The sequence below is a fragment of the Lepidothrix coronata genome, unplaced genomic scaffold, assembly GCF_001604755.1.
Source record: "Lepidothrix coronata isolate B3197 unplaced genomic scaffold, Lepidothrix_coronata-1.0 Scaffold266, whole genome shotgun sequence".
Classification (NCBI taxonomy): Eukaryota; Metazoa; Chordata; class Aves; order Passeriformes; family Pipridae; genus Lepidothrix; species Lepidothrix coronata.
Genome location: NW_016690446.1, coordinates 469,675 through 495,407, shown reverse-complemented (window position 1 = coordinate 495,407; position 25,733 = coordinate 469,675). Strand labels below are relative to the sequence as shown.

Here is a 25,733-nt window from a genome sequence, read left to right as displayed (position 1 = left end):
AGTTGTGTAATTCAGAATTGTGAGGTAGCTTAACAATTCTATTAAAACTAAAATGCTTGTTTACCAGGCTTGCAAGGTTTCTAGTGGTTAGGGTGCAGCACTCTCACCACCGCGGCCCGGGTTCGATTCCCAGCCCCCCCGGGCAGATGGAGCTCGTCAGCCCTGTAAGGCAATCCATCTAAGAGAAGGTCACTCTAAACAAACCTACGTCCTGAGACCCTCACTGCCACTGTCCAAGCTTGCTCGGCCCCGGCAGATGAACCTCAGGATTAAAGGGTGGGCTCAGTTCAGCGCACGCTGGGTCTCACCTAAAAAATCCACTGCGCAGGCTCGAAGGGTTAATGACCTTTCCCAAATCTTCGTTCACGAAGACTGGCCATTATTATTATTAAGGTTTCAGTTGTCTATTACCCTCACAAAGCTAGTGAAGTATCTCTCTCCTAAAAGAAACAGCATAATTTGCTCTAAACTTCTATTTTCCAATTACAAGAGAGCGCTGCTACCTTTTCCGCAGATTTCCTTGGAAATACTTGTTTGCACCTGTGTGGACAGCACCCTGCAGTGCAGGCAGAAGGCTGGCTGTGCCTTCCAGCCCTTAGCCCTGAGCAGGTGGAAGGACAGAAGTGGAAGGGGCTCTGGAGGGCTGCACAAACCCCCATCTCCTCTGGAAGACTTCCATCATTGGATAGCTTAAATGAAATATTATTCAGAGACTGAACCTTTTAAATGAAAACCTTTCTTACCCTGTTTCCCCCATTTGTTCCTTCTCCACTCCTGCCCTTTCAAACAGGTCATTACGAGTTCCCAGCAGAATGTGAAAACCTGCAGAAAGCACCTTCGGGAAGATCTTCACCTGCAGAGCTGTGGTGCTCTGAGCTCGCCAGTTGCCTTCTCACGTAGGTCTCACATCTCCCGAAGTTTAGAGCGGGACAGGCCCCACAGTTTAATTGGAGTTTGCCGGGAGACCATCCTTTGATAACATTCACAGGTATGTGATTCCAGCAGAGAGAACTGTGGAAGAAACCAGGACTGGGAGAAATACAAATAGTGGACGACTTAAAAAGGAAAAAGTGTCTTTCCTTGGAATTCCACTTCTTTCCAACAGCAGGATGAGAACAACTGTTTTTCTGAATGTAAATTTCAGCCTTGATTTTTGCAAAATTTTAATTGATTTATTAGTTAAGTCATAACAAGTGTTTTCCCAACTGGAAATGCATTTATGTCACTGTACTTACAGAAATGCTACTGATGCTGCCCAGCATTTCTTGAAAACCATTGGAAACCCACCAGAGACTGACTGTACAACTTTAAAGTTGTATTTATTTAATGTACCTCAAAGTGTTTTAACTATTGTCAGTGTTTTAATAAAAAGTATTTCTGGACTTTGCTTTTTCAACAACTGATTTGGATAGAAATGTAAAGGGGATCCACACACACATAACAGTGCTGCTTCTAATCCATTTTCCCAGTGTCCTTCATTCCAGACTAACTGATCTGTCAGATTAGAACTCCTCCCCCCCCCAATGTTGCCCTCTTAACCTACAGGACTGGCTGCAGTGTGGTTTATTTTTGCTTTGTTCTGAATGCCCATGAGTTTATTCCAGCAGTAGCATCTGGTACTGAGAAATGAGGTTTAATTACTCTGCAGTGTGTGGCCAAAAGATGCATTAGGGAAGAAGACTTTGAAATTCTGCATTTCCAAAAAGCACCTTTCGCAAACTTTTTACCAACACCAATAGCAACTTAGATGAATTTTTATCTAGCAGAGCCTTGAACGTTTTTTCAAAAAGAATTTTTACTCCAATTAGTAGTTTTGACAATTTTATTACTAAAACATGTCCTTTTGGTTCTGCTGTGTTTATGATTTATTTAACATTGATCTTAAAAAAAAATCAGAAAGTAAATATCATCAACACTAATTTGATTACCAGCATAAACACAGGTCTGCCCGCAACGTCTTCCAGTGCAAGCTTCATCCTGGCTCTCTCAGAGGAAATTGGAAAGGCCTTAAACAAAAGGTTCTCATAAAGAACCTACCCCAGGTTGGTGTTTCAGGGGGTTAATTGTTTTGCAGCAGTGCTTGGCAGGAGCGTTACTTTCCATTTGAGGTTTAATCATATACTGGTTTCATTTGTGTCACTCTGAGCTGGGCAGACACCCTGTGAAAAGGTCACAAAGGAATGTAGCTGAAGATGGGTAGTTTAAGTCTTGCAGAATCATCCATTTTAATGTATTTTAATGATAGCATGCTCCTATATTGATGTGAAGTTACAGTGACATCCAGTGGCAACAAGGTTTGCTAATTGAAAGCATCTACTCTCAAGATAATAATGATATACAAATTCCTAATTCAAGAGATTAATTCCCTTTTAAAAATTAATCTGTGACCTTTGCAACTGCACTTAGATGAAGAATTAAATGATCTTCCACTTGGATTTTTTTACTATGTAAACTTATAAAACAAACAAAATAAGCAAGCTTCCTTTCTTAGTTCAGATTTATTAGTGATAGGTTAATTCTTTCCTAAGGTCAGTTGCATGCAACACACTACTCCTTGAAATACAGTCATCTAAAGCTCTTTAGTTACTGCATGGTAAGGCTTCTTAAGTCACAGTGTATTTTCTTCAAGGCCTTGGCCGAAAGAAAAAGTATTAGACAAAGTTACACCAATTAACATTTATCTCATAAGGAATACAACTTTACTACTAGGTTTGTTATCTACACACATTCTAATACTGCTGATGGTGCTAGGTTATTTGTCAAAACAATTTACATTCAGAACACATTGCCTTAGGAATAAGAATGCTTTATAAAAGACAGAAACAGGTAAGCATGGCTTTCCCATTTTGAGCTAATATGAACAAAAAAGTAATATGCAAAAATTAAAGGAAAAAAACCCCAGCCCAACACATACAGTACACAACCTGTGCAATAAGTTATCCATGAAATAACTCTGTTAAATCATAAAAATCACAAGCATTAAAAATAAATATGTATCTAAATAAATATTTTGATTTTAATCTTGTGGCAATTATTCTTTATTTAGCATATGAAACACTTGTTACATGTTTATGTTCACACCTTGCCAAACAGGTTACACTTGTCATAACAATACCAAGTACTACAGTGGTTTTCTTTACATTAGAATCTAAAAGTTTTAACTGCACACATTCCTTCCCACTGAAATACCACCTATTCAGCACCAGTTTTAAAATTATGCAAAGTCATCAGTATTGGACCACTTTATGGGACTGGGATTTTTTTTAACTTGAGGCAGCCAGAACTTTCTCTAATTGCTTCTCTTTGCCATTTCCTGCAGTCTCATTCATCAAATATTCACATTCACTGTGTTATCAAACAAGACAGACATACATCACTCCACATAAAGGTTACAAATAAATATGTTTTAACTTCTATGAGAAAAGGGTTTAGAAGATGTTGCAAAATACTTAAATGTTTACAAAGATTTTTGTCAGTGATTATTGTCCTTGACCATCCTTCTCAACACTTTTTGTCAAAGAAATAGAAAGGAAGGAGAGAAAAGCAGAGACACCTGTCTGTTCCTTGTTCTGGAGTCCTCGGGTCAGCTTCCAAGCCTTTCATTCATACAAAATACAAAATTCTCTTCGGCTATGACAGCTTCAGCTTGGATGGAAAATGCTAAATGTACAGGGGGGTCTCCTGCCCAGTTAGAAGCCTGAACATGGCTGCTGGCATAGTCTTCATGTGTATCTGTCAATTAATTACACATAAATTAACACAGTTGGTACTAGTTTAAAATAATCCATCTCTCTCCTTGTGCTCTAAGTGCATTTTTTGTCCTGGTTTCTACAGATGTGTTACCAGAGTTTCTAGTTCAAAGTTCTCCGATTTCAAGATGTTGGTTCACTGTCTTTGATTTTTTGTGGGAGTACTTTTATTATTTATTGATGACAATGACAGGATGCAACATTGTATGACACCTAAACACTTTCTGTTGTTACACTCTACTCCGATTACAGCCCTTAAAAAAGAAGCAGTACACGAACCTCTGAAAATTCATTCTGCTGTTCTGGTATTAACTGAACTTAAGATTTTTTTATTCTACCTTCCTTCCCTGTGGGAATGTCATTTCCTATGTATTTTCTTCTAACTGAATTATGACCCTCTGAACAAAACACTTGGATTTTACCACCTGATGTTTAAATGCCAGGCAAGAGTTTGGTGGAGCGGGTTCTCTTGTGGCTCCTGTACTTCAGTTCTTTCTACAAGGAGTGCTGTGCTCAGTGCCAGAGGGATTTTACAGATGGGAAGGCTAAAGGCTCAGTTAACGAGGGTTCTGTCAGAACTGTACGAACGGCTGTGAGTACCTATCAGACAACACAAGAGGAAGGAAAGGAAACTTTACTGATAATATGGACCCTCACCAGCCACGTGCTGCCTTGACATCTTGTTCTCTTCATGCTGTAAAGAAGTTCCATGCTGTCCTCTCCTGTTTAGTGAGGAATTACCCAGCACAGAGGGACATGAAGGCACGGTGGGGCTGCTGAAAGGTGTGGCTTTGCTCCTGGCAACGGGCACGTTCTCTGGATTATCTGTCAACTATCACTTTCCACAAGGAAACCAGCTTGCTTTAATTTTTGGCAAAGGAACTAGTGGGAGATCTGGCCAGGGTTGTGTATGAGACTACCACTAAATTCAGAAGGGATTTTGATAAACTGGAGGATCTTCCTCATTTGTTGCTGATTTCTCTAGAAAAGAGAACTCTTTCTCTGGAAAGAGGTGTCTTAGCTTATTCCCAAAGTTTGGAAAATAAATTATTAAAATGTCTATCAATTTACATCTCTCAGCCCTTTGAATATTCATTTATTTCTATGGCGGATACTGTAGTGATAAGCCAAAAGACATTTCATAGCCAACATGCTTGAGTGTTTTATTCTTTTAATCAACTGGTTTAATTCAAACAGTAGGTTGAAAGTACAGAATTATGCCAGGAGCTTTTGAAAATGAGTGAAAAAAGTGCAGTGACTGTGCATCTAATTGTTCAAAAAATGTTTTGTTTATTGTTTCTCATTAGGGCCTAACTCCAGTTTACTGAGGTGGTGGCTTTAATGCTATGTTAAGACATTCTTTTCAACTGAAACATACATTTTTTCCAACTCTTTTAATTCCTTGATAAAATACTTGCTTCCTTACCTCTCCTACTGAATTAGACAATGCTTGTACAATCTTCTCATGAGCTGTAGCAACGACGCTTTGGCCATTGATCTCGATAATACGATGTCCTACCCTGACCCCTCCCCTCTCTGCTATTCCACCTCGCATCAAGCTGCAAATCTGCCAAGAGAAAGCAAAGTTTACTGAAGGTCAGAAATACCATAATGTAACAGTTACTGGGATTTAATACATAATAAAAAATGGTGACACCGTAAGGATTCCAGAGGATGCCTGTGGAAAGTATTCATCAATACTGTAACTTTTTAAATGTTGGGCTACTGGCTTGTTAGGGTTTGGTTTATTTTCAAGATTTCTGCTAATTACAATTTTTATTTTCATTCTCTTGGGCTGAGAACATAAAAATATCTATCACAGTGACACAGGTAGTAGCCCTGCAATAGTGGGGAAAAGTTTTATCCACTGCCGGAACAGGAGAAGAAAATGATTTTTAAATATTTCTGACTGTATACTGGAAAACATAAAAAATGATAAAGTAAAATCTAACCTACAACAGCAATTTTTTTCACATGGAAAAAAATTGTGACATAAAGCTTAATCCTTAACCCTGTGCAAATGCAGGCTTAGGCTGAAGGAAGCTGGCATACAGACATTCTATCCTGAAAGCTGGAGGTCTGTCAAAAGGGTCACAAAGACATAAGGAAGATACAAGGAAAGATCTACCTCAAAGATCTAAAGAAGAAATTTTTTATGATGAGGGTGGTGAGGCCCTGGCCCAGGTTGCCCAGAGAAGCTGTGGCTGCTCCATCCCTGGAAGTGTCCAAGGCCAGGTTGGACGGGACTTGGAGCAACCTGGGCTAGTGGAAGGTGTCCCTGCCCATGGCAGGGGGTGGAACAAGGTGATCTTCATGGTCCCTTTTAACCCAAATCATTCTATGAGTCTATGAAATATGCAAATTCTGTTTCTTTTTACAGGTTGCCCTCAGCATAGTGAAGTATGACATCTTGTTTCCTGGGCCTCTGCAGAATGGAAACGGGGCTCTGCTCTCCAGGGTCACTGCTTTCCTCCACAGCCATGGGGAGCTCAGGAGGAAGAAGGCAAGTTAAGCCACTCTCAGCTGGCAGCTGAGGTACCAATAAAGAACAGCACAGAAGTGTTGAATTTTATGCCCTGTACAACAGGGTAATAATTCTACAAGAAGAGTTACATTCACCAGACACAAGTCCCAGCAGACACTTCTACTTAAATTATTCTGAGGTTGCAATGTGTGTAGTGTGCAGGCAGAAAGAAAAATCTCATTCCAGTATGGCAATTTAAAAGACTGTTCCCTCCTCAGCAGTGGTATCTGTGCTGCAACAGGATCCTCCCTGGCACACTGGACAGATGTGTATTAGACAGAAATTGTTGGTAAATTACTTAAGAAGACTAAGCTCATGCATCACATAAGGCATATAATGTATAGCTTGAGTCTCTGGAACTAAGCAGAGTTTAGCAGTGCTGAGATTTACCTTTTGTTTACCGAGAAAAACCTATTCTTGAATGGAAAGAAATGAGTGCTGGAGCATCCAATAATGGATGTTTCTGCAGTTACTGTCAATGATTAGAATTATATCCCAAGAATTATGATTTGCCGTCATTTGCTCAGAGCTAAACACAAGTATAAGATGTGGCTTGTGTCCCAGTGAGTTTGTAATCTAATTCAGAAACACAGGATGTGGGGGAGATGGCCAATCTGGAATGTATTGAAGGTGAAACATTTTCTATAGTTGACTGGAATCCTTTTCTGTATGTCACTAGCAGTTTTCTTTAAATTTCTCTTCACAAATAACAATGCTATAAAAAATTAAATCCCTGCTTACTCCAAGTTCAGACTGATATGGGGAGTAAAAGATAGTTATTCTTCATTTATAAAAAGCTTTTCTCAGCATTCAGGAAAAAACCATTCCTCCTGCAGTGAGATTTATCTTCCACTGTGCCATCTCTAGTGTCTGAGTGTTACCTACTGTGGTTCATAAAGTATTTCTGATGGGCTCCTATGGATAGAGGCACCATCAGACCCTTCACAGAACCGTGTCCTGAATTTCAGTCACATACAATACATTGTTTTGCAGTCCACCTTCTAATCATATACCTAACAAGACACACTACTACACAGATCTTCTCTTTTACAGGAAGTTCAATTCATCACTGTGAGAACAGCAGTTCACTCCTTGCTTTTGGGGAATGTGTGTAGTAATCGGAAAGGACAAAAAGCAGCAAGTACCAAAAGAAACACTGTAAATATATTTTGCATGGTATAAATGAATATAGAGACAGTACAGCCAGCTGAAATAAAAGCTTTTGGAGCAAATGGAAACGTGACCCCTCACCCCACTGGCATAAAGCAAAAGATAATGGCTGGCATATCTATGCAGAGCACCTTTCACTGTGTGGCTCTCAGAGCACTTTTAATACCATCTCTTTAATACCACCAGTGAGTTTCTTCTTTCTATCAGCCTCGGACACAGAAAGTGGTCTTCTCATTCAAGAACACGATCCCTCTCCAGGGAAGGCAGTCAGCTTCCTTTTTGTGAGCATTAACTCTTTGAATGAGGTCGAAGGAGAAGCAGCCACAGGCTGATGGCTCTGCCCAGCCTGTCAGGGCCTGGAAAGCTGCAGCCAGAGAGCACGTGGGCACAAACACACTGTACCCACAGCACACATTTACCTGGCTCCTGGATTTGCAAGGAGCTAACTCAAAGCAACCTTCAGTCTTTTGTCTCCAGCCAGTGGAGCTTATGGCACGTCAGGCTGACAAGTTTAAACTGAGCAGTACCACTAAGTAAATATGATTTTATTCAGCCAGGACTCTTTAACATGCTCTGTTTGTTGAACATAGCAACAGCTGTAATATTATTAGATAAAGCAAGACAGATCTGGATCTTCTTGTAAGCAAGAGTCTATCCTCTATTGACTGTGTAAACTGAAGGAAATAAAAATTAAAAAAGAAGAAGAAAAAGAAAGGTTTAAACCATACTGGTTCAATCTATTCAGCTATTACAATGGCTTAGACAAGCTGCAAAGCATCAGATGTGAAACTTCAGCAGCTTCAGTTTTATTGCAACTGTCCATCATGTATCAAAGCATAAAGGATAAAATAGTGCTGGGCAAACTGTTTATCCTCTGTAAATGCCTTAACCATAACCTATTAAACCAGGTTTCTCCCCATCTCACTCCTATATCATGCTATTTAAACCCTGTAAATTGTTTCTCCAGTTTAAATTATAATAAACAAAGGCAGGGAAGAAAGAATGAACTGTTCTGTCAAGTTTTACCTAGTTTTACCATATTTTTATATAGAATTGTGCCAGGCTAGGAACAGAATATATATGCTTCTTAGAGAAAGAAGATCTCTAAGAGAAGTCTGAGATCTGGACTGAGAAATGGTGCTTTATCAGCATTAAGAATACAACTGGTAATACACAGATTTTTCATAATCTAGGAAACCATAATGTGATACAAGATGACCACTTGTATTTAAGTAACATCATTTTAAAAGAAGTGTAGCATAATGATTTTCAGAAAGTGACTGATAGGTCATCTTATGTTCACCTCCCTATCACACAACAGTCATACTTGTTTCATATGTATGCACAACATTTCTTTTCCTTAGTACTTTACAGTTCAAACTTTAGATTCTTTTTTATAACTATGCAACAAAATTACATCGGTAACTTTCAAGAGCCATTAAGAGAATTTGCATCATCAGTACAAGAGAACTTTTGCAAAATTAACATTCTGATTTATGCTGTTGTGCTGTTCCCTAACTAGAACTTCCAAAAGCTGGCACTACTAGTGCTCCATGGAGCACAACTTCAGGCTTTGCATTAATTAAACTGTACACAATACAGAAAAACCAGTCACCTGCAGCAGTCCAATGTCTGCATCTGCCTGATATCCTATGCAGGCAAAACAGCTCAGATGGTGCTTTTGTGTGTCCAGGTTATTTATGGGCTACTCCCTAATACAATAGCTGTACATCCTGCACAGATGTGATAGGCAGGGTGAAAAAGCTGCTCTCAGAGGATGCACAGAAACAAGTCCCAGCTGCATGGATAATGAGGTAATGGCATACCAGTAAGAGACATTTAATTATATCCATTCTGGCAAGCCATTTATTTCTTTGCTGTGCTAATGCTGAGCCAATGAAGAATAACGATATTATCATTTCTGAATCCTATCATAATTTGTAACAATTGCTGGCAATTACAAAACTACTCTTAAAAAGTTCGGTGCCAAACTGCAAGAGAGATACTTTGCACAGCCATATTTTCCACATGTTAAGTAGAGGGAGTTTATCAGAGGAAGGATTTTACAGGCTCAGATGCTTGTCTATATAGCAGCCTAATAGAAGATGTTAATCTCCACTTTTTGTTCATTGATTTTTATATTCAAACATAGACTTTTCATAAAGGAAATACATTACAAGGCTTTGTTTTTTTAATCTGAAAATTATTTTAATGCAGAATTTAGTGAACTTTATATTGGGTGTCACCTAAGTGTCACTCATTTAACTGGAATTAATGATGATCCTCTAGGGTGGTGACTAAGACAAACAGCCAGTAGATGGAGGGAGCACACTAGGACAGAAAGCAACCAAAGTCTGCAGAATTTACTGAACTGAGACTCCAATTATGTAAGAGATGATTAGCTGGGACAAGATGAATAGGTTGTGTCACAGACTCCATAACTGTCTCTATTCCATGGGAGGATGTGGATGCTTCTAATCCACCCTGGCCTGATTCTTTTCCACAGCCCTGACCCAACCCCCACCAATGCTGAGAACGGGCTTCTAGAGACTTGATAAATGCACACAGATAAATTACAGATCCTGGAATATATTGTCTTTGTACCACAGCACCAGCTGAACACACAAGATTTACAAAGGCTAGCAATTAGAAATCAGTGCCTCATGCAGTGTTATGTGGCACCCTCTGTGAGATCACGTAAAACCAGATCCCATTCCTTTCATCCTTCTTATGCCAAGACTTGGGCTTTGCTAACACAGAGTGAGCTACCAGCAATAATCATACCCACTTAATATACACAGAGGTGAAAGGGGATTAAGCACAGGCAGAGGGGACAGAAATACACCACACACCTGATTTTTCTCCACTCAAGCATCAAGAGCATTTATACCAAACAAGACAAATACTCTAAACCTCCATTTCTAAAGGATGTTAACCTGGGGTAACATCACTTTGGAGTGCTTCCAGCTGGACCAAGGCTTGTGGTGGTGTTCTTTATACCAATCTTTGCTGACCACAAGGTATTGCGGGATCTTAGCTATAGTAATAACTCAGAGATGACCAGCAGAGCTGAAAACCCCCTCCTGAGCCATCCACAGCTGAAGTGCAGTAAGAACCATAAACCATGTCCTGTAGAGTTACCTGCTACTCTTCCAAGGGTGGCATACAGAAATCTGGCAACTTCAACTGAGGAGTTTCCCAGAGCAGGGGAGCAGAGCCCACAGTACTTTGGGATGTGCTTTTCTGTGTGAGCAGCCTGACTATTTTTTTTCCTAGACTGGAGGAAGAGGAAATGGTGATGGTCCTGCACTACAGACAATCTCTAAGGCTAATATCAGCCCCCAGAAAGGCCATGGACTGCCTGAGCTAGTTGTGTGGGGAGTTTGCTTTAGAAAGATATTGGGGAAGGGCTTGGGAAGGAAGAACTACAAGAGGAGGACCCTGAGCTGCACAGGGTAAGTGTTACCTGCCACATTTGTTCTGTTTGCTGCTATCATTACAGGGAAGCTCAGCATGTAGAGAAGGGATACCTGGGGCACAACCTGTACAATTACTTATAGTGAGAGGTGTTTAGTTTTAACAAGAGGAGGTCACAATTACATTCCCTTGCCTACTACCCTGTGCTCCAAATAAATTAGGTACAGCAGAAGAAAAATTAGAAATCTTAGTGAGTGTGTGCTGAAATTTTTTAAAAAAAGAAACAGGATCAGAGCTAAGATTAGAATGTCTTAATTGTAAAAACCTGTTCCAACCTAACTTTTCCTTGCAACTCTGGCACGCTCATGACAGTTAGACATGAATTAGCTGATCCAGATGTTGCACCAAACAATCTGGACTATAAATCTTGTGGCTGTATTATACAGGAAAATCCCTCAAGAATGTTTTCCCTGTGTTGTCCTTACTCAGAGATGTGATTATAAGGTTTTAATAAAGGGATCACAGTACAAGAGGTGAGGTTGTGCAAAATTTTTTTTTCAGTACTTCAGTGTGCTTCTTGAAAGAAAAAAAAAGGAAAGGGAAAAAACCAAACCAGTGATTGAACACAGAAACTTACAATTCCATTCTGTACACTGAAGCCCAGCTGGTATTTTAAGTCTGGCCGTTTTATGAGGACAGTAGTAACAGGAGGGCAGCTGACAATATTCAGTTTGACTTGTGTTTGATTCTTGAGTCCCTGTAAGACATTCCAAAAGTTAATATTTCTGAAATGGATCTTAATTTTCTCTCATTTGTGATTTCCTAATTGCAAGAATGTAAAGCAGCTAATCTGAGAAAGAACAGCTAGAGTTAGTAGAAATTTTTTAACTTAAGAGATAGATTTCTCTTATTTCATTTATTTCCCAAGATATCTGGCCCCCAAAAAATCAAAATTTTGCCTTTAATTACTACAAAAATTTGAAGACAGTTATCAACAAAAACTAAAACTGACTACTGCTTGCCTGACTACTACTACATCTGGCTAAGTAATCTCCTGTTGCTGCTCTTGGTAAATCTGCACAGACATCAGATTTAGTCTCCATGACTAAAGATAATGCATTCTGAGATTCCATTGTATCTGGGCAACCTTCATATACTCACTTGATCAGTCCTGCAGTCTACCAGCCTCCATCCATTTTATCTGCACGGAGCCCAAAAAAGCATAGGAGATTTTAATCCTCAGATTTTATTCTGGAGGCTGTGGGGAAGCCTGAAGCTTTGAAGACAGCTAAGTAACTTAATTTAGGCAGACCTGGCCTCATTTGTTATAGCCCAGGAAGAAAGCTGCAGTCATACTCTTCAGCCCTAAATTTCTGTACATTATCACCCCTGAATCTCTGTTTTTAATTCTGGGGGGTTTTTTAATGACAGATTTACTGGGGTTTTTTGCAGTGATATGAAAGACTGTATCTGCTGGAAATCTACAGGATCACTTGTCAGAAGATTACATTTCTGATGTCTTACAATCTACAGCATAAAATTGTAAATTTGGGGGTACCTTTATGATCCCTTGGCATGTTGCAAGAGGTAGGCCAACTAAACTGGTACCATTAATGGACATAATCTGGTCTCCAATGCTTAGTTTTCCTGAACGGGCTGCAGGGCCTCCATTCATCATGTTAGCCAGGATAACGGTGGGTAGAATGGATCCCCATCCAGATTCCACAATCACTACCCCAAGAATTTCTCCCTTCTGTTTTTCTATCTGGAGCTGCAATTAAAAAGAAACAAAAAATTTTTTTGCTTTGATTTGTCTAAATTTGAGCATGGCTATCTCAGTTGTTCCTGAATAACATCTACAAATCACAAAATGGACGCTATTCTTTGTAGCAGGACTTCAAAAAAACTGTTAAAACTGTGTAACACATACCTGTTTCTTTTCAGGGTTATACTAATTTGTTGCAGGTCCTATAGGTCCTTATGGTAAGTAAAACACATATTGGTTAACTCTATAGGAAATGGTGGAACTGGATACCAAGTGAATGAATGCTGAAGAAGTTTCTGTCCTTGGAACCTGGCAGCCAGAGGGCTTGTGTTCAGCTCCACTCCTGCCATTTCTGCTCAGGTTGTCTCTTCATCTCAGGGTTTGTCTGTCCTTCTTCTCAGGCAAGGATCTCTTGATGATTATTATTAACATTATTATTATTATTATTAACGTTACTGAATATACTTGTGCCTAGCACGTTAATGTTAGATCCTTGATGGAATGGAAAGGAGGACTTCACCTGAAGTATGGTGATGTCAACTGTTCCATAACCACAGCATATCTAACATTTATAGAAGTGGAGTAAGAGTTTCCATAGAGAACACACTCTTTAACAAAATACTGGGAATTATTTTCTTTCAAATGTGGAAGGAGAGGGACACCCCTACTTACAGGAATCATGATGACCAGCTGTCTTTTGTTGAGACTTGGTTAAGGCTTTGAACCAGCCAGCATCCCACAACGCTGTTGTCTCTCTTTCCATACCAATACTTTGGTAAAACTTAAAATAACCTTACACTGTGTGCTGTGAATAGTACAGACCTTATCTACATCACATGTAAATGCACTTTATTACTGTTCTGATCAATGGAAAAAGAAAGGCCCTGAAAATGAAAACACGAAATTCTAATAACTTATAAAGCTGATTTTAGTAGCATAGTACTGATGAAGCCACACACCTTGAAATTCTAACGTTGTCCTTATAATGCCAAATGATATTTCTGAGAACGACATTCCTCTGGAAAAAAATGGATCAATCTGAAATGAAATTCCAAAACTAGTTTACCTCTTTGCAGTTTTCTGAATTGGAGAAGTGTATGAGATCATCATTGTACATCTCCTGGGTATTGATGATGTCACTGTATTCTTTCTGACTGAGATCCTCTGGGTTAATTCCATTGGCTCTTAAAAACTCTTGGTAAGCCACACTGAAAGCCTGCCCAATGGACTGAGCAATCAGCTGTGCCTGCAATGGAGAACAAGGCACAGCTCAGAGAAAGGGTGGAGAAACAGTTTACCACAAAAACACGAGAAACCAGGAGAGAGACTGGAATTTAAAACACTCAAAATAAAGGATTCTGCAAAGTTTCTGCATTACCGTGGATATAAAGTCACTTTAAGGTCTGTTGTATGTAAAGCATCCATTACATCCAAAATCAAATTGCAAACTCCGTTTAAAACCCCTGCTGATCTCCTTCATGAGTATGTTTCAGTAGCAAGCAGCCATATGCTGTCCATGTACTCCTTCCAATAAACACTGGAGAGCGCTGGCTTTGTACCAACATGGAACAGAGCTCACGGAAAGGACTGTCACAAACCCTGCTTCTGAACACAGTCTGTTTGCAGGAGTGATGAGAGAAGGGATGCTCTGCTCTCACATGCCTTCACAGACCTGTGCACTGATGATTTTGGTTGTCGCGTCGCCTGCTGTTTTTTCACCTTGGTTTTATAGGACTGAAAACACTGCTTGAATAGAACCATCTGCTCTCCTATCACTGCCACTGTCTCCTATTCCCAGCAAACCAGTTCCACCTCTACTTCCCCACTGCACATCTAGAACAGCCATTCCCATTAACACCTCAACTGGCAATGTCAGGGATGATTTCAAGAGTGCAGCCAGAGACATGATTATTGCTTGCTAATGTCGAGAACACCTTTCCAAAATACCCCATCTTTCTTAAATTTTGGAGCACTTATCTGCATATTCCACTAGATGGCAAGGGAACACAGAGCAACAGAGGTAGAGATAAGGAAAAGGAATCTGTAGTCCAGTTTTTCCACACCTGAATTATTTTTTACTGCAGCTCACAAGAGAATGCCACATTGAGTTTTGTATATTTGTGAGTTTTGGGTACTGAATTCTGTCATCCAGGATATGAGTAACTCCTAGTGACAGGAGAAGTTAATTGCATCTCACAATGGAACTCCATAAAAACATTACTAATCAAACCCTTATTCTGGAAATGCAACACACCCTCTTAGACAGAAGGTACATGCTAAATGCATAGGGTTTTCTGGACAACATTATAAATCTGTATCTTCTTACAATCTACTGATCGTGTGTTTTCTTTGATGCTAAAAGGTGGTTTTATTATTTCGTTTGTGCTGCAGTGCACAAAAGCACCAGTCTGTCTGACTGGAAAATTATTTTAGAAAATCAAGGACATAAATAGCCTAGCCAGTCACAAATTGTTTTTTCATCTTTTAAAACATGTTTTAAAATTTTATCACTATACCAAGAGGTTGGTGGTAATATGGTGGCACAGAAATAATCCAGAACATTTTCATATCATTCCATTAGTAAAGTTTATCACCAGTCCTTATTGACTTCTTTCAATCTCCAGTGCCATTGCTTTCTCTCTACTTAGTCCTTTGCATTTGCTTCCATTCTACATTCTCAAAACCAGCATCTCCAGATGTCAGACTTTGCTCTTTCCACTTTACTAAGCTTAGTATATTTTTCCAAAAACATTTCAGGTTGAAGTCCCCTGGTCTCCCACTTCAGACACAAGTATCAACTTTGCTACAAAACCAAACCTGCATATATAACAGCAGTAAAGCAGGGTCATCTTCCTTTGCACAAGAGGAATGGGATGGCACGACAGGGCTTTTCACAGCGGTGAAACAGGATGTACAGCAGAGATGGACAGAACTCTTTTGCAACCACTACCTCTGCAATCCTGTTTTGAGAATGGCTCCAGGTTCTTTCACCTTTTAGCATTTCTGATGCAAATGAAAATTAGAACGTAAATTCTGAAGTGGTCACTTCTTTCTTTGAACAGACTTTTAACAAAAAAGTGGGTTAGGACTAAGACAGCATTGGACCTCAGAGTATCTTATGGCATAAAATGACTGAAATTATGTTTGCTATTGTATAGAAGTACTAAGGGTAGTGAGAGTAATGCCCATGAAGAAATATTTCTATAAATACTGAGAACAAAACTATCTCAGCTCTACCTTCCAGTACCTGAAGGGAGCTTACAGGAAAGATGGAGAGAGACTTTTGACAAGGCATGTAGTGACAAGGCAAACAGAGTAGGTTTAGATTATATATTAGGAAGAAATTCTTTACTGTGAGGGTGGCGAGGCCCTGGCACAGGTTGCCCAGAGAAGCTGTGGCTGCCCCATCCCTGGAAGTGTTCAAGGTCAGGTTGGATAGAATTCTGAGCAACCTGATGTAGTGGAAAGAGTCCCTGCCTGTGGCAGGGAGATTGGAACTAGACGATCTTTAAGGTCCCTTCCGACCCAAGCCATTCTATGATTCTATGTAAAAATTCTAATTCATAATCTTTGCTAGGGGTGGGAAAAGAGAACTGAAAAATAAACAGCTGAATGTGTTCTTAAACACAAAGTATCAAGTGTCATGTTTAAGAGTATGATATCAACTAGAGGTAAATAAGCCGTAGGGAATAAGGACAGGGTAAAGGACAGCCTTGTTCCAGGCCTGCCAAGTTAATGTTCTCAGAAATATGGCTTCAGTTTGAAAGAGGTCCAAAATGGTTCCACCTCATGCCAAGATTCTGGAGGCATATATGTGTCTTTATGTGCCAACCTGCTGGACTAAGGGCAGGGTCATCTAATCCAGGATGAATGAACAATTTGACATCCCATAAATTAATTCTGACTTCAGAGATTCTCTACATGACATATGTTATTTAAATAAATTTAATTCCATTTACTTACATCCTCTGATTCAAAGACATGGCAAATCATCTTGTACTGCTTCTTTCCTTCCTGGGCCCCAGGAGTTGTTTCAATGCAGTCCTGGGAAGCCGACCTTGGCATGCGGCGCCGCGCCATGAGCACCACGATGTTGCCGATGTCGGCGATGTAGGAGATGGTGCGCAGCGCGTGGTCCATCATCGTCTCCTGCCAGGAGAAAGAAAGGAGGTTTTCTCCTGTGCTACAAATACTGCATCTTCCCTCTCCTTGATGGCCTGTTGCCTGAGAATGACAAAAGCTCCAGAAGCACTTTCTGTGGGCCCAGACCTGATATTCCCTACGCAGTTGGTTGGGCCCGAACTCCCCATGGAAGGCATAGTGGCTGTTCACGGCCTCAATGGAAGTGTTGCCCCAGGAAATACAGTGTGGTTGTTACTGTAAAGCAATAATGAAGAACTATACTACTAAATGTTTTCATGCTGTTGAAAAATTCTGTTTCCCTCTTTTATTGGTTTTGCTGAATGAAACAGATGCATGTCACAATGACAGAACAAGTTTTACAAAAATCATAGATATTATTGCTATTATAGGATATGATTTAAACACCCAGGACATTATAACATCTTCTTTTATCTCTGAGGTAACATTTTCTCATATAAAGCAAAGCAATACTTCCTTTGTAAAGAGCTATGAAGGCAGTATTTCACCTTCTCTGTAGGCAGAACTCCTAACACTTTTTTTGGCTACCTACATAGACCAGACCAGCTTGGAGGAACTGCTATAGTGTCTTGGCTTAGAGTCAAAATCCTATTCCAGTCACTCTCATTATGCTGCCCATTTGGTTGTGCTGGGAGAACTCAACTCAGAAGCCATTGCCTGTGAGAATGATTTTAAGCGAAAACCTCTCTAAGTTTTATCCTAATGAACATTGCTCATGTAAGTACACCTAAAGAGTACTAAATTTAAAAAGCTTCTGTCTCAAATCCCTGAGCTGTGCATCTTTTTAATTACTTTAGCCTTTTAAACTCTTAATTTCTGCCATTAGCAGGGAAATCCCAACCTCCTACTTTCAAATGTTTTTCTCCTGGGAATATACCATTATTCAGTGGCTTCGACTGAGTTGCCTTGGACAATGAAAACTTGAGTGAGTATCTGTAGCCAGAGAAAGACGTCACTATTTTGTTCCAGCTATTACTATTTCATCTTTTGTTTTTATCTCCAGTTCATGCTTCTATCAATGGTTTCTTATATAAAAGAGCAATGGGGTCCCAGAAGGAAGAACCTTCAAGGACATTTTAGAACAGTTTCTGTGCTCTACTAAGTATAAACTTGTAGTAAGTTTTATTATTTCTGAACTCAGAATTAAGTATGAATAAATTAATGTGGCTCAACAGCTAGCAGTCTCATTTTCATTAAAAGGTTTCTATATGTAAAATAATGTTATTTTAATAAAACAATGTATGTGACTGCTACAGCGATCATTTCAAAGGATGTATTTGAGACTGCAAAGACAGAATGATATACTTGTCTGCATCAATGTTTTAGACATTTGTACCTTCATAGAGGTTTTATTTGAGATACTGTATAAACAACCTGATTTCTCCTTTAGTTTTTTTAAATAAAAATAAATAAAAAGGTACAACTTCTCTGTTTCCCGAAAGGTGTGCTGTTATACAAGATGTTTCATAATATAAGAAACTTTTAGGCTTAAAATGAGAGTTTCAGAAATGCTCATGCAATCAAGAAATCTGATTGACTGTGTTTCCATTCAGTGCCTTGAAGAAAAGCACTGTTACTGAAGTTTGTGTATGATTATGGAAGAAGAAAAATTTCTAGAGAAAAAGGTAATATAGCTTATGTTAGTAATGCTTGTGTGGCAGATATTTTGACAATTTAGATAAAATATTAGAAAAGGCTATAAGGTATCAGGACTTAGTTATAAGGATCCCTAGAAGCCATAAAGTGGCATTTGAAGGCAGTGATGATTTATATTTTTTCCTGAGAAGACACTCCAGAACTGTATGTTTTCTTCACTATGTGACTGTGCTGTCCCTCCTCACCCTAAATCCTTATGCTAAGTACTTAGTTCAATTAGGATAAAGCTTTCTACTGCAACAAAGACCAAGAAAGTGCCTCCAAACCACGGCATTAGCTTTGTTTTCTATCATTTCTTAACATATTTTGCCCTTGTAAAGATGAACTGTTCCTTAAAAAACAGAAAGAGCCAATCTGAAAATTGCTCCTTGCTGGGGTTACTGGTCAGTTTGGAGAGTTTTTCCAGACTTGACAGAGAAAAATACAAATTACCATTGTTTCTTGGAACCACCTGTCTTAAAGTATGAAAAGATGGTTAAGAGATGGTTTGGGAGGTGTCTGTAGGGGTTGCAGGGGCCCAGGAGGATTTCCAGCACTTCTGTCAGTATGGAGAAATGTTTTATAATGGACATCCCTCAGCAGGATCTTGGCAGCACTGCGGAGATAATTGCCTTTCAGCAGTGTGCACTAAGTGTTGTGTAAGGGTGTAATCACACATGCAGTGTGCAAAGAGTGGGTGGACTCAGAAAATGAAGGCATTTAATGTCCCCCTGCCAAGAGAGTCTTTCTGTCCATATCATCACACAGAAGTTAGTCAAAGAGATTTTTTTTTAAATTTTTCCCCCTGTTGGGGTGAAAGTAATCATTCCCCCCAACACTCTCACATTTTTCCTGTCTAGTGCAATTACAATAAGGAATGAGGCAAATATTATCTAGTGACTGTAAACATGTGTTTACTTTTGAGTTACTTGTCACTTGACTTTTTCCTTTTTCACTCCATATTCCACTATACACACTTTTCCATTACCATATTACTTTCCCATGAATCCCTCCATCTCTGCCCATTTGCTTCTCTGTTCTTTCCCTCATCCCTTTCCTAGTCCCATCCATTCCATCCTCGTTACCCTTATATTTGTCCTTAGAAATTCTGACTCTCTCAGCCTTTCTCTAAACTACTGTACTGTCTTCTCCTGTCTAGATTCCCCTTTCTCCCAGAATCTCTATTTTTTTCTAAGGAATTCTTTTAGAATCCTGTTTGTTGCACCTCTTGAAACCCAAAGAATGCCTGAAGGAGAAAACCTAGGCATTCTCCTGAGCTTTCAAGTGATGTAGTCCCGTGGGAGTGCGACTTAGGCAGCCTAACGAGTCAGATAATTTTATGGAACCAGTCATCTACCAGAAGCTCTACACACACACATTCGTGATCTCTAGATCTTTCTTTTTCTTTGCTAGTTTTCCCAGTTGCTTCACTCCCAGCTTCTGTTCACTGAATGAGCAGGAAGCTGGGACAGGCTGTGGCATTTCTGCTGGTGTTGTGCACGGCCTACGAGCCCACGGAGCTGTGGCACAGCCAGGAATTGCTCTCATTCGAAGGCAGCCAAACCTAGGGCTGCTCCTACCACATGTACACTACACAGGGGCTCGACTTGGGCTGAATGTATTCAGGAACTAAATGCATAAGCAACCAAAAAGTGGCAGGGTGCCCTTTCCTGGTGTTCCTGAGGGCAACAGAATCCCCACCGCTAGCTCTGTGCCAACCTGGCAATGCACCTCTCTGGTGCTACCAGCATTGTGTACCCTGCTGCATGGCATTTTTTACATGAGAATTTCAGATTTTGAATCGGCTGTTACCTCATGTGAGCTATACAACACTACAGATGGATTAAAACATGTTTGGCACACTGCAGAAATAGGTTTTATATAATTGATAAAGCCATGAAAGTACAGATTGTCTCTGCCAGCTGCCACATCAGCTGAAATAATCTATGATAATTACACCAGTCAGGAAACTTCACTAGCACTGAAAAATGTGACCAAGCCAAAAATGCTAAAAAACCATGGGAATAAGTTTGTTACAGCACTGAAAGATGCACTGTAAAAAAACAACAAAAAACCAACCAAACAAAAAAACCCCAACAACAACAACAAAAACAAAACAAACCACCCCAAAGAACCGAAAACAAAACCAAAAACCCCAGGGAAAACATCAGAGAGCTTGGAATTATAATAATTTCCAATGTTACTATTTTCATCTAGTTGAACAGCTCAAGACACCATTCATCACTGTGCATTGCATTTTGCATCACTAGAAATCTCAGGGATTCAGAAGAATAAGATGACAGTTTCTTTGACAATGTTTATGGTCTACCTCAAAGGACTTTCCTTTTTTATTTTTAAAAGGATTGGTGTTCAGTTGAAATGTTGAACTATTTAAAGAATAAGAAGAGTGACTTCCACTAAGACTAATCCTTACTCAACAAAAAGAACTTACCTATTTACTGCCACACATTCCAACTATAAACTGTAGCTGTTCGTTTATCAATAATTGTCTGTAGTCATCTTTAAACTGATTAGCATTTTTTTTTCTGCTAATGCTAACATACTCTCTGGATGATGCATATTTACCACAAGGTCAAAACAAGGCTGAGCCATAACAAATAGTGGTATTGCTTTTCATGGATGAAATTCAATATCAGATGATTTATGGATGGTAGACTGTAAACATTGCTGCCCATGTTAGATGGGATATTCTACTCCTCATCTGACTCTTCCTCTTGGGAGTTCTAGTGGCATGTTAAGGACATCTGCTTATGTTAGCAGAAAAATAATCCATTTCCTGGAAAAACTATCATTACCCTCACATTCAAGGATAGTAACGCTCTCCAACATTTCAGGAAGAAGTAAGTGCTTCATGGTTTCCTCAGAAAAACAAATTATATAGCAATCAAAACCAAACCAAAATCCTAAATGTAGAGTGCTGCATTTATTTTTTTATTCGATTATCTCTTATAGTTTCAGCTCATTTCTTCAGTTAGCCATGATATTTCTGAACTCTGATCTTATACACCGAGATACAAGTTTAATAACCATTTTCTCTTTCCATCTTCCAAGTTGTTTATGAAAATATTGAATTTCTTATGACAAGAAGTGTGCTTGTGAGTCTCACTCTGCTCTTCTTCTCTTTATATTGCCATATAAATGGCAATATATAAGACATAACCACAGAGAAATTATTTAGCCTGCTTCTATTTCTTGTATCTAGATCATATGATCTGGAAAATATTATATGACATAAAAGCCTTATTTAAATCAAGAGGTGGTGTGTGCTGCTTCTGTGCCATGGACAAATATATTCCCCGTCCCAAAAGAAAATACTGATTTGACATGATTTACTTCTGACTAATCTGTGCTGACTCTTGCTCATCTCCACTCACATGAAGGGTGTGCGAGTGCCTCCAAAGGGTTTGTTTGTTTTGGTATCTTTCTGACAGTTAAACTTATTTACTGTAATCCTGTTTTACTACTAGAAAAAACCCCAAACCTAAATAATCACTTCCTAATTCTAGAAGAGTGTTATTAAAAGGATAATATAAGGTCACTCAAACCAGTTTTCCAAATAATACAAGATGAATTTTCTAATTTGGCTGTATCTAGCTTAACTAAGCACTTTCTACATGGCTTGTTCTTTAGTGTAACTTCAGGTCTAAAAATTTTTCAACTGCATACAATGGAGTTTCTTTGTGAAAACCAAAGAAAAAGACATCACTAAAATTTCCCTTTTCAATACCTCTCTCTCATAAGAAGGAGAATTTAAAGACTTTCGGTAAGTATGATCAAAGTCTAAGACATCTTGTGAGATTAGTATGCTAAATACTGGGATTCACGTATAAATTATACGTACTTAATTGTAAATTCCTTTAAAAAGTCCTTACGAAGATCACCTCTTGTGGAATACAGAAGTATTCCTAGAAGATGAGGCTGATCACTGCTGTGGTCTCCAGATGCTGCTTTTATATGAACAACTAATAATTTACCTTAAGCAGGAGGATGGTGGCTCAGAGGTGATTTATGGGAAAAGAAAGAGATTAAATGTTAAAAATGGCAAGATATGACTGCCTTAGTCAAAGCAGCAAATGACTTCCCCGTTGGGCTGTAAATCTGGGTTCTGAAACTGTTTCAGAGGAACAGTGTACATGCATTCTGAAAAACTTCTGAATCTTTTTCTAAATTGAATTACAGTTCTCAGCAACATGCAGACATCTTCCAATACATCAAATATGCAAAACTGGTGTCAGTATTACTATATTGGTAAGTGTTACAACAACAGGAGCTCTTTCTGAATATTCTCACAGCAGTGAATTTATCCAAATTTAGGAAAGTGCATATACTGAGTCTAACTCAACCTTATTCTTGAAGAGTTTTAATCACAACTTACCTGTGTGTCTGCATTTAAAACTTTGATTCTCTGTGTGGAGATGAACAGATCCACTTCAGTCAAGGCCTGGGAATCTCCCTCTGAAGTCTAAAAGACAGATGCTTTGTTAAAGGGGATTTTTAATTCTCTCTTTAGAATTACAAATTCACTCATTGCTCCAAGGATAATGTGATGTGAGGCAACTGCACTTTAAACCACTAGAGATGGCTATTCAGAGGTGTTTCTAAATACATGCAAAGAGTACATTTACTGCATAGAAGGAGTGAAGCATACTCTGATTTTCTGGGAAAGAGGGAATTTTTGGAGCCTCTGTGACTGACAGCTCAAGTCTTAAAATTCTCTATTTATAGCCAGAACAGGAGAAAAAGTATTGCTGTTTTTTCCCCATTTTCTCACTGATGCAGTTCAGTACTTGAGGCACCAGAAGTGAGAAAGTCGGAGAACTGAGAAGGTGACTTAGTCCCCACCAGCTGCTTCGCCTTTGCCATCTCAGTGAGCTCACCAAAAACAAGAGCAAGCTGATGCTCAGTACTGTGGTGGGGTTTAGGTCTTTTTTTTTTTTAGATTTTTAGTTTATTTTTTTCCTAGAAAATAAAGAATTAAGGATTGAACTAATATTTCTCTCGTATCACAGAAAGCCATCATCTGATGGCATCCTCAACCTCTGAGCACTGCTCACAAGGGAAACAATTCCATATCCCATTAGAGAACATGGTCACAGAGTAGGGGGGCATCAGACTCCAGGTCAGAGACTGGTTCTTTCACAGTTCAAGGAAGAACTATGTATTTGCTGTTCTTTTTTTGAGTTATAAAGTCTTAGCTATGCCTTTAATTCATTCAGATTAATTTTATTTGAATTTTCATCCAGCAAAATACACAGCAAGCACATACTTTGGCAGAGATGACTTGTATTGCTTCCATCCTTTTAGGGATATTTTTGCCAACTGTATTTAGTTAACTGAAGTATTGTTTTTAACTGAGTGAAATGTTTCCTGTATGAATTGTTCCAGCTACTATGTGGTACATTTATGTTGTTTTCAAATATCAACAGTAATAAACATACAGTAAGTCACAGGCACAGGAAGTACATCTTCCTGCTTTGGTTAGTAAAATCAAAATAAGCATTACATTCAGAAAAATCTCCCACATAACAATGGCTGTATATCTGGATTAAACAAATCACAGGTATTCAACAGAAGAAGGGCAGCAGACAGGCACTGCAGCAAACCAACAACAAAGAAAATGAGTTCATTTTACTCTATTCACCATTCTACTGCTTAACAAAGAAGAAACCAAAATGACAGCTTTATGAGGATCCATAATGAAAGACATAATGCTCCATGGAAAACAACAAAAATGTAAGTAAACATTAGCATTCAAGAAAAACAGTTTACACACCGCTTTTTTCTTGATTTTAGCCGCCTTTTGCATCCTCTGAGGAGTAGCATAAAAAAAGAATGCAGACAGGTGTACACACAAGGAAAGAGAAAAGACAGTGTGGGAAGTCAGGGAAACCTTTTGACTATGAATCCAGGCTGTTGAAAATTAAAAAACTAGGGGCAGTGGTAGAAGAATGTGCAAGAGAGAAAGATTTGCTTATACCTTATGCACTTCTCAAGATAATTGGATTTAATGGCATTATGCATGTTGTCAATTGATTACAAAAAAACTGGTACCAAAGTGTTGTCTATTAACAGCTACTCCTCACACTTATCCTGCTAAATTTACAGCAGTGGAAAATGGCAGGACATGCACTATCTTAAAGCCAGGGTTTTCTATCCATATTGATCACATGTCTACATGTAACTGTTTAACAAAACATAACTCAGGCTCTCTTCCACGACTATCTAAAGTAGTCAAGTACCTCTGACAGATCAAGTTTGGTAATAACATACAAAAAAGTTCTTAAGGATTTAATTGCAATCAACAAGTACTTACTGTAGCTTGAGACATCACAATATGCTAAACAGAAACTCAAAGGTTTGGAAAGTTTAAAGAACTGGATATTTCCTGCATTCCATTTGCTTCAATCATCAATCATGACATGTCTCTTGCTAAGTAAGTGGTTTTTTGAAACTGGTTTCCTTCAAAACCATGCAATTTTTAGCAATTAAATATTTTATTGACTAAGCACATACTTTTTCTCTTAGCATTTAAACCTGCCTCTTTCTAACCATGTGTTTATTCAGATGAGGTATTTACAGCAGAGTCACAAAAAATTTTAAAATAAAAATATCCTACTTGGAGTATCAATCAAAGAAATACTTTCTTTACACAGCTGTATGAAGCAGTCTATGCTACAGTAGTTACAAAGGAATTGTTCACTGTAAATAATACCAAATCCAATCACAACAGTAAGGAATGTTCTTGTTCTAAAAAATTAATAATTCAATATATTGAGAGCAATCTTCTCAATTTGTAGTAAGTTAAAGGAATTAATGACATGTGACATGAGTAAAACCACAGCCAAAACAAATATCCTGTGCTTTGGCACTGAAATATTTTCTAATTGCAATCTGCAACTTGTCTTTAATGACTGAATTTGTCACACAGTTTCCAAAGAATTTTGAATAGACTCTGGAATAATTTATACTTTGCTCCTTAGAGATGCTGTATGTATTTTTATAACAAGCACTGGAAAGTAATGGTATTTACAGTACTAGATCTATACTCATTATAGATACATACAGAGACTAGAGAGACAGATTTATACGCCCTTCGGGCGAGGTGTGAGCTACAGACCTGCCCTGCTGGGGCTCAGCTGGGCCAGCTCAGAGGGTCTCCCCAGCAGAGCAGTCCCTACCTTCACTCAGCTGGGCCAGCTCAGGGGTCTCTCCCCAGCAGAGCAGTCCCTACCTTCACTCAGCTGGGCCAGCTCAGGGGTCTCTCCCCAGCAGAGCAGTCCCTACCTTCACT

At 39.0% G+C, this 25,733-nt stretch overlaps 2 protein-coding genes across 6 annotated transcripts in view; one reads left to right on the top strand and one right to left on the bottom strand.

Annotated features, from left to right (window-relative positions):
* The window catches only part of FAM189A1 (family with sequence similarity 189 member A1), a 111,493-nt gene extending 109,871 nt beyond the window's left edge, over nucleotides 1-1,622 (top strand). For all 3 annotated transcript variants that reach the window (XM_017835919.1, XM_017835921.1, XM_017835920.1), the window contains one exon: nucleotides 791-1,622. In XM_017835919.1, the coding sequence (XP_017691408.1) occupies nucleotides 791-976 (186 nt within the window). In that variant the 3' untranslated portion in view covers nucleotides 977-1,622. The remainder of the gene's footprint in view (nucleotides 1-790) is intronic.
* Nucleotides 1,623-1,808: 186 nt separating this feature from the next.
* Nucleotides 1,809-25,733, bottom strand: part of APBA2 (amyloid beta precursor protein binding family A member 2) — a 98,105-nt gene continuing 74,180 nt past the window's right edge. Inside the window, exons 6-14 of one of the 3 annotated variants that reach the window (XR_001878239.1) lie at nucleotides 24,216-24,251; nucleotides 22,818-22,904; nucleotides 16,589-16,774; nucleotides 13,692-13,871; nucleotides 12,419-12,631; nucleotides 11,498-11,617; nucleotides 5,176-5,316; nucleotides 3,554-3,732; nucleotides 2,054-2,159 (exon numbers count right to left, since the gene is read on the bottom strand). Coding sequence is in view for 2 of the 3 variants with exons in the window: in XM_017835917.1 (XP_017691406.1) it covers nucleotides 3,661-3,732; nucleotides 5,176-5,316; nucleotides 11,498-11,617; nucleotides 12,419-12,631; nucleotides 13,692-13,871; nucleotides 16,589-16,774; nucleotides 22,818-22,904; nucleotides 24,216-24,251 (1,035 nt within the window). In the remaining variant the exon portion in view is untranslated. Of the gene's footprint in view, nucleotides 3,733-5,175; nucleotides 5,317-11,497; nucleotides 11,618-12,418; nucleotides 12,632-13,691; nucleotides 13,872-16,588; nucleotides 16,775-22,817; nucleotides 22,905-24,215; nucleotides 24,252-25,733 lie in introns of all 3 variants that reach the window. The other 2 variants (XM_017835917.1, XM_017835918.1) reach the window with 2 other exon arrangements.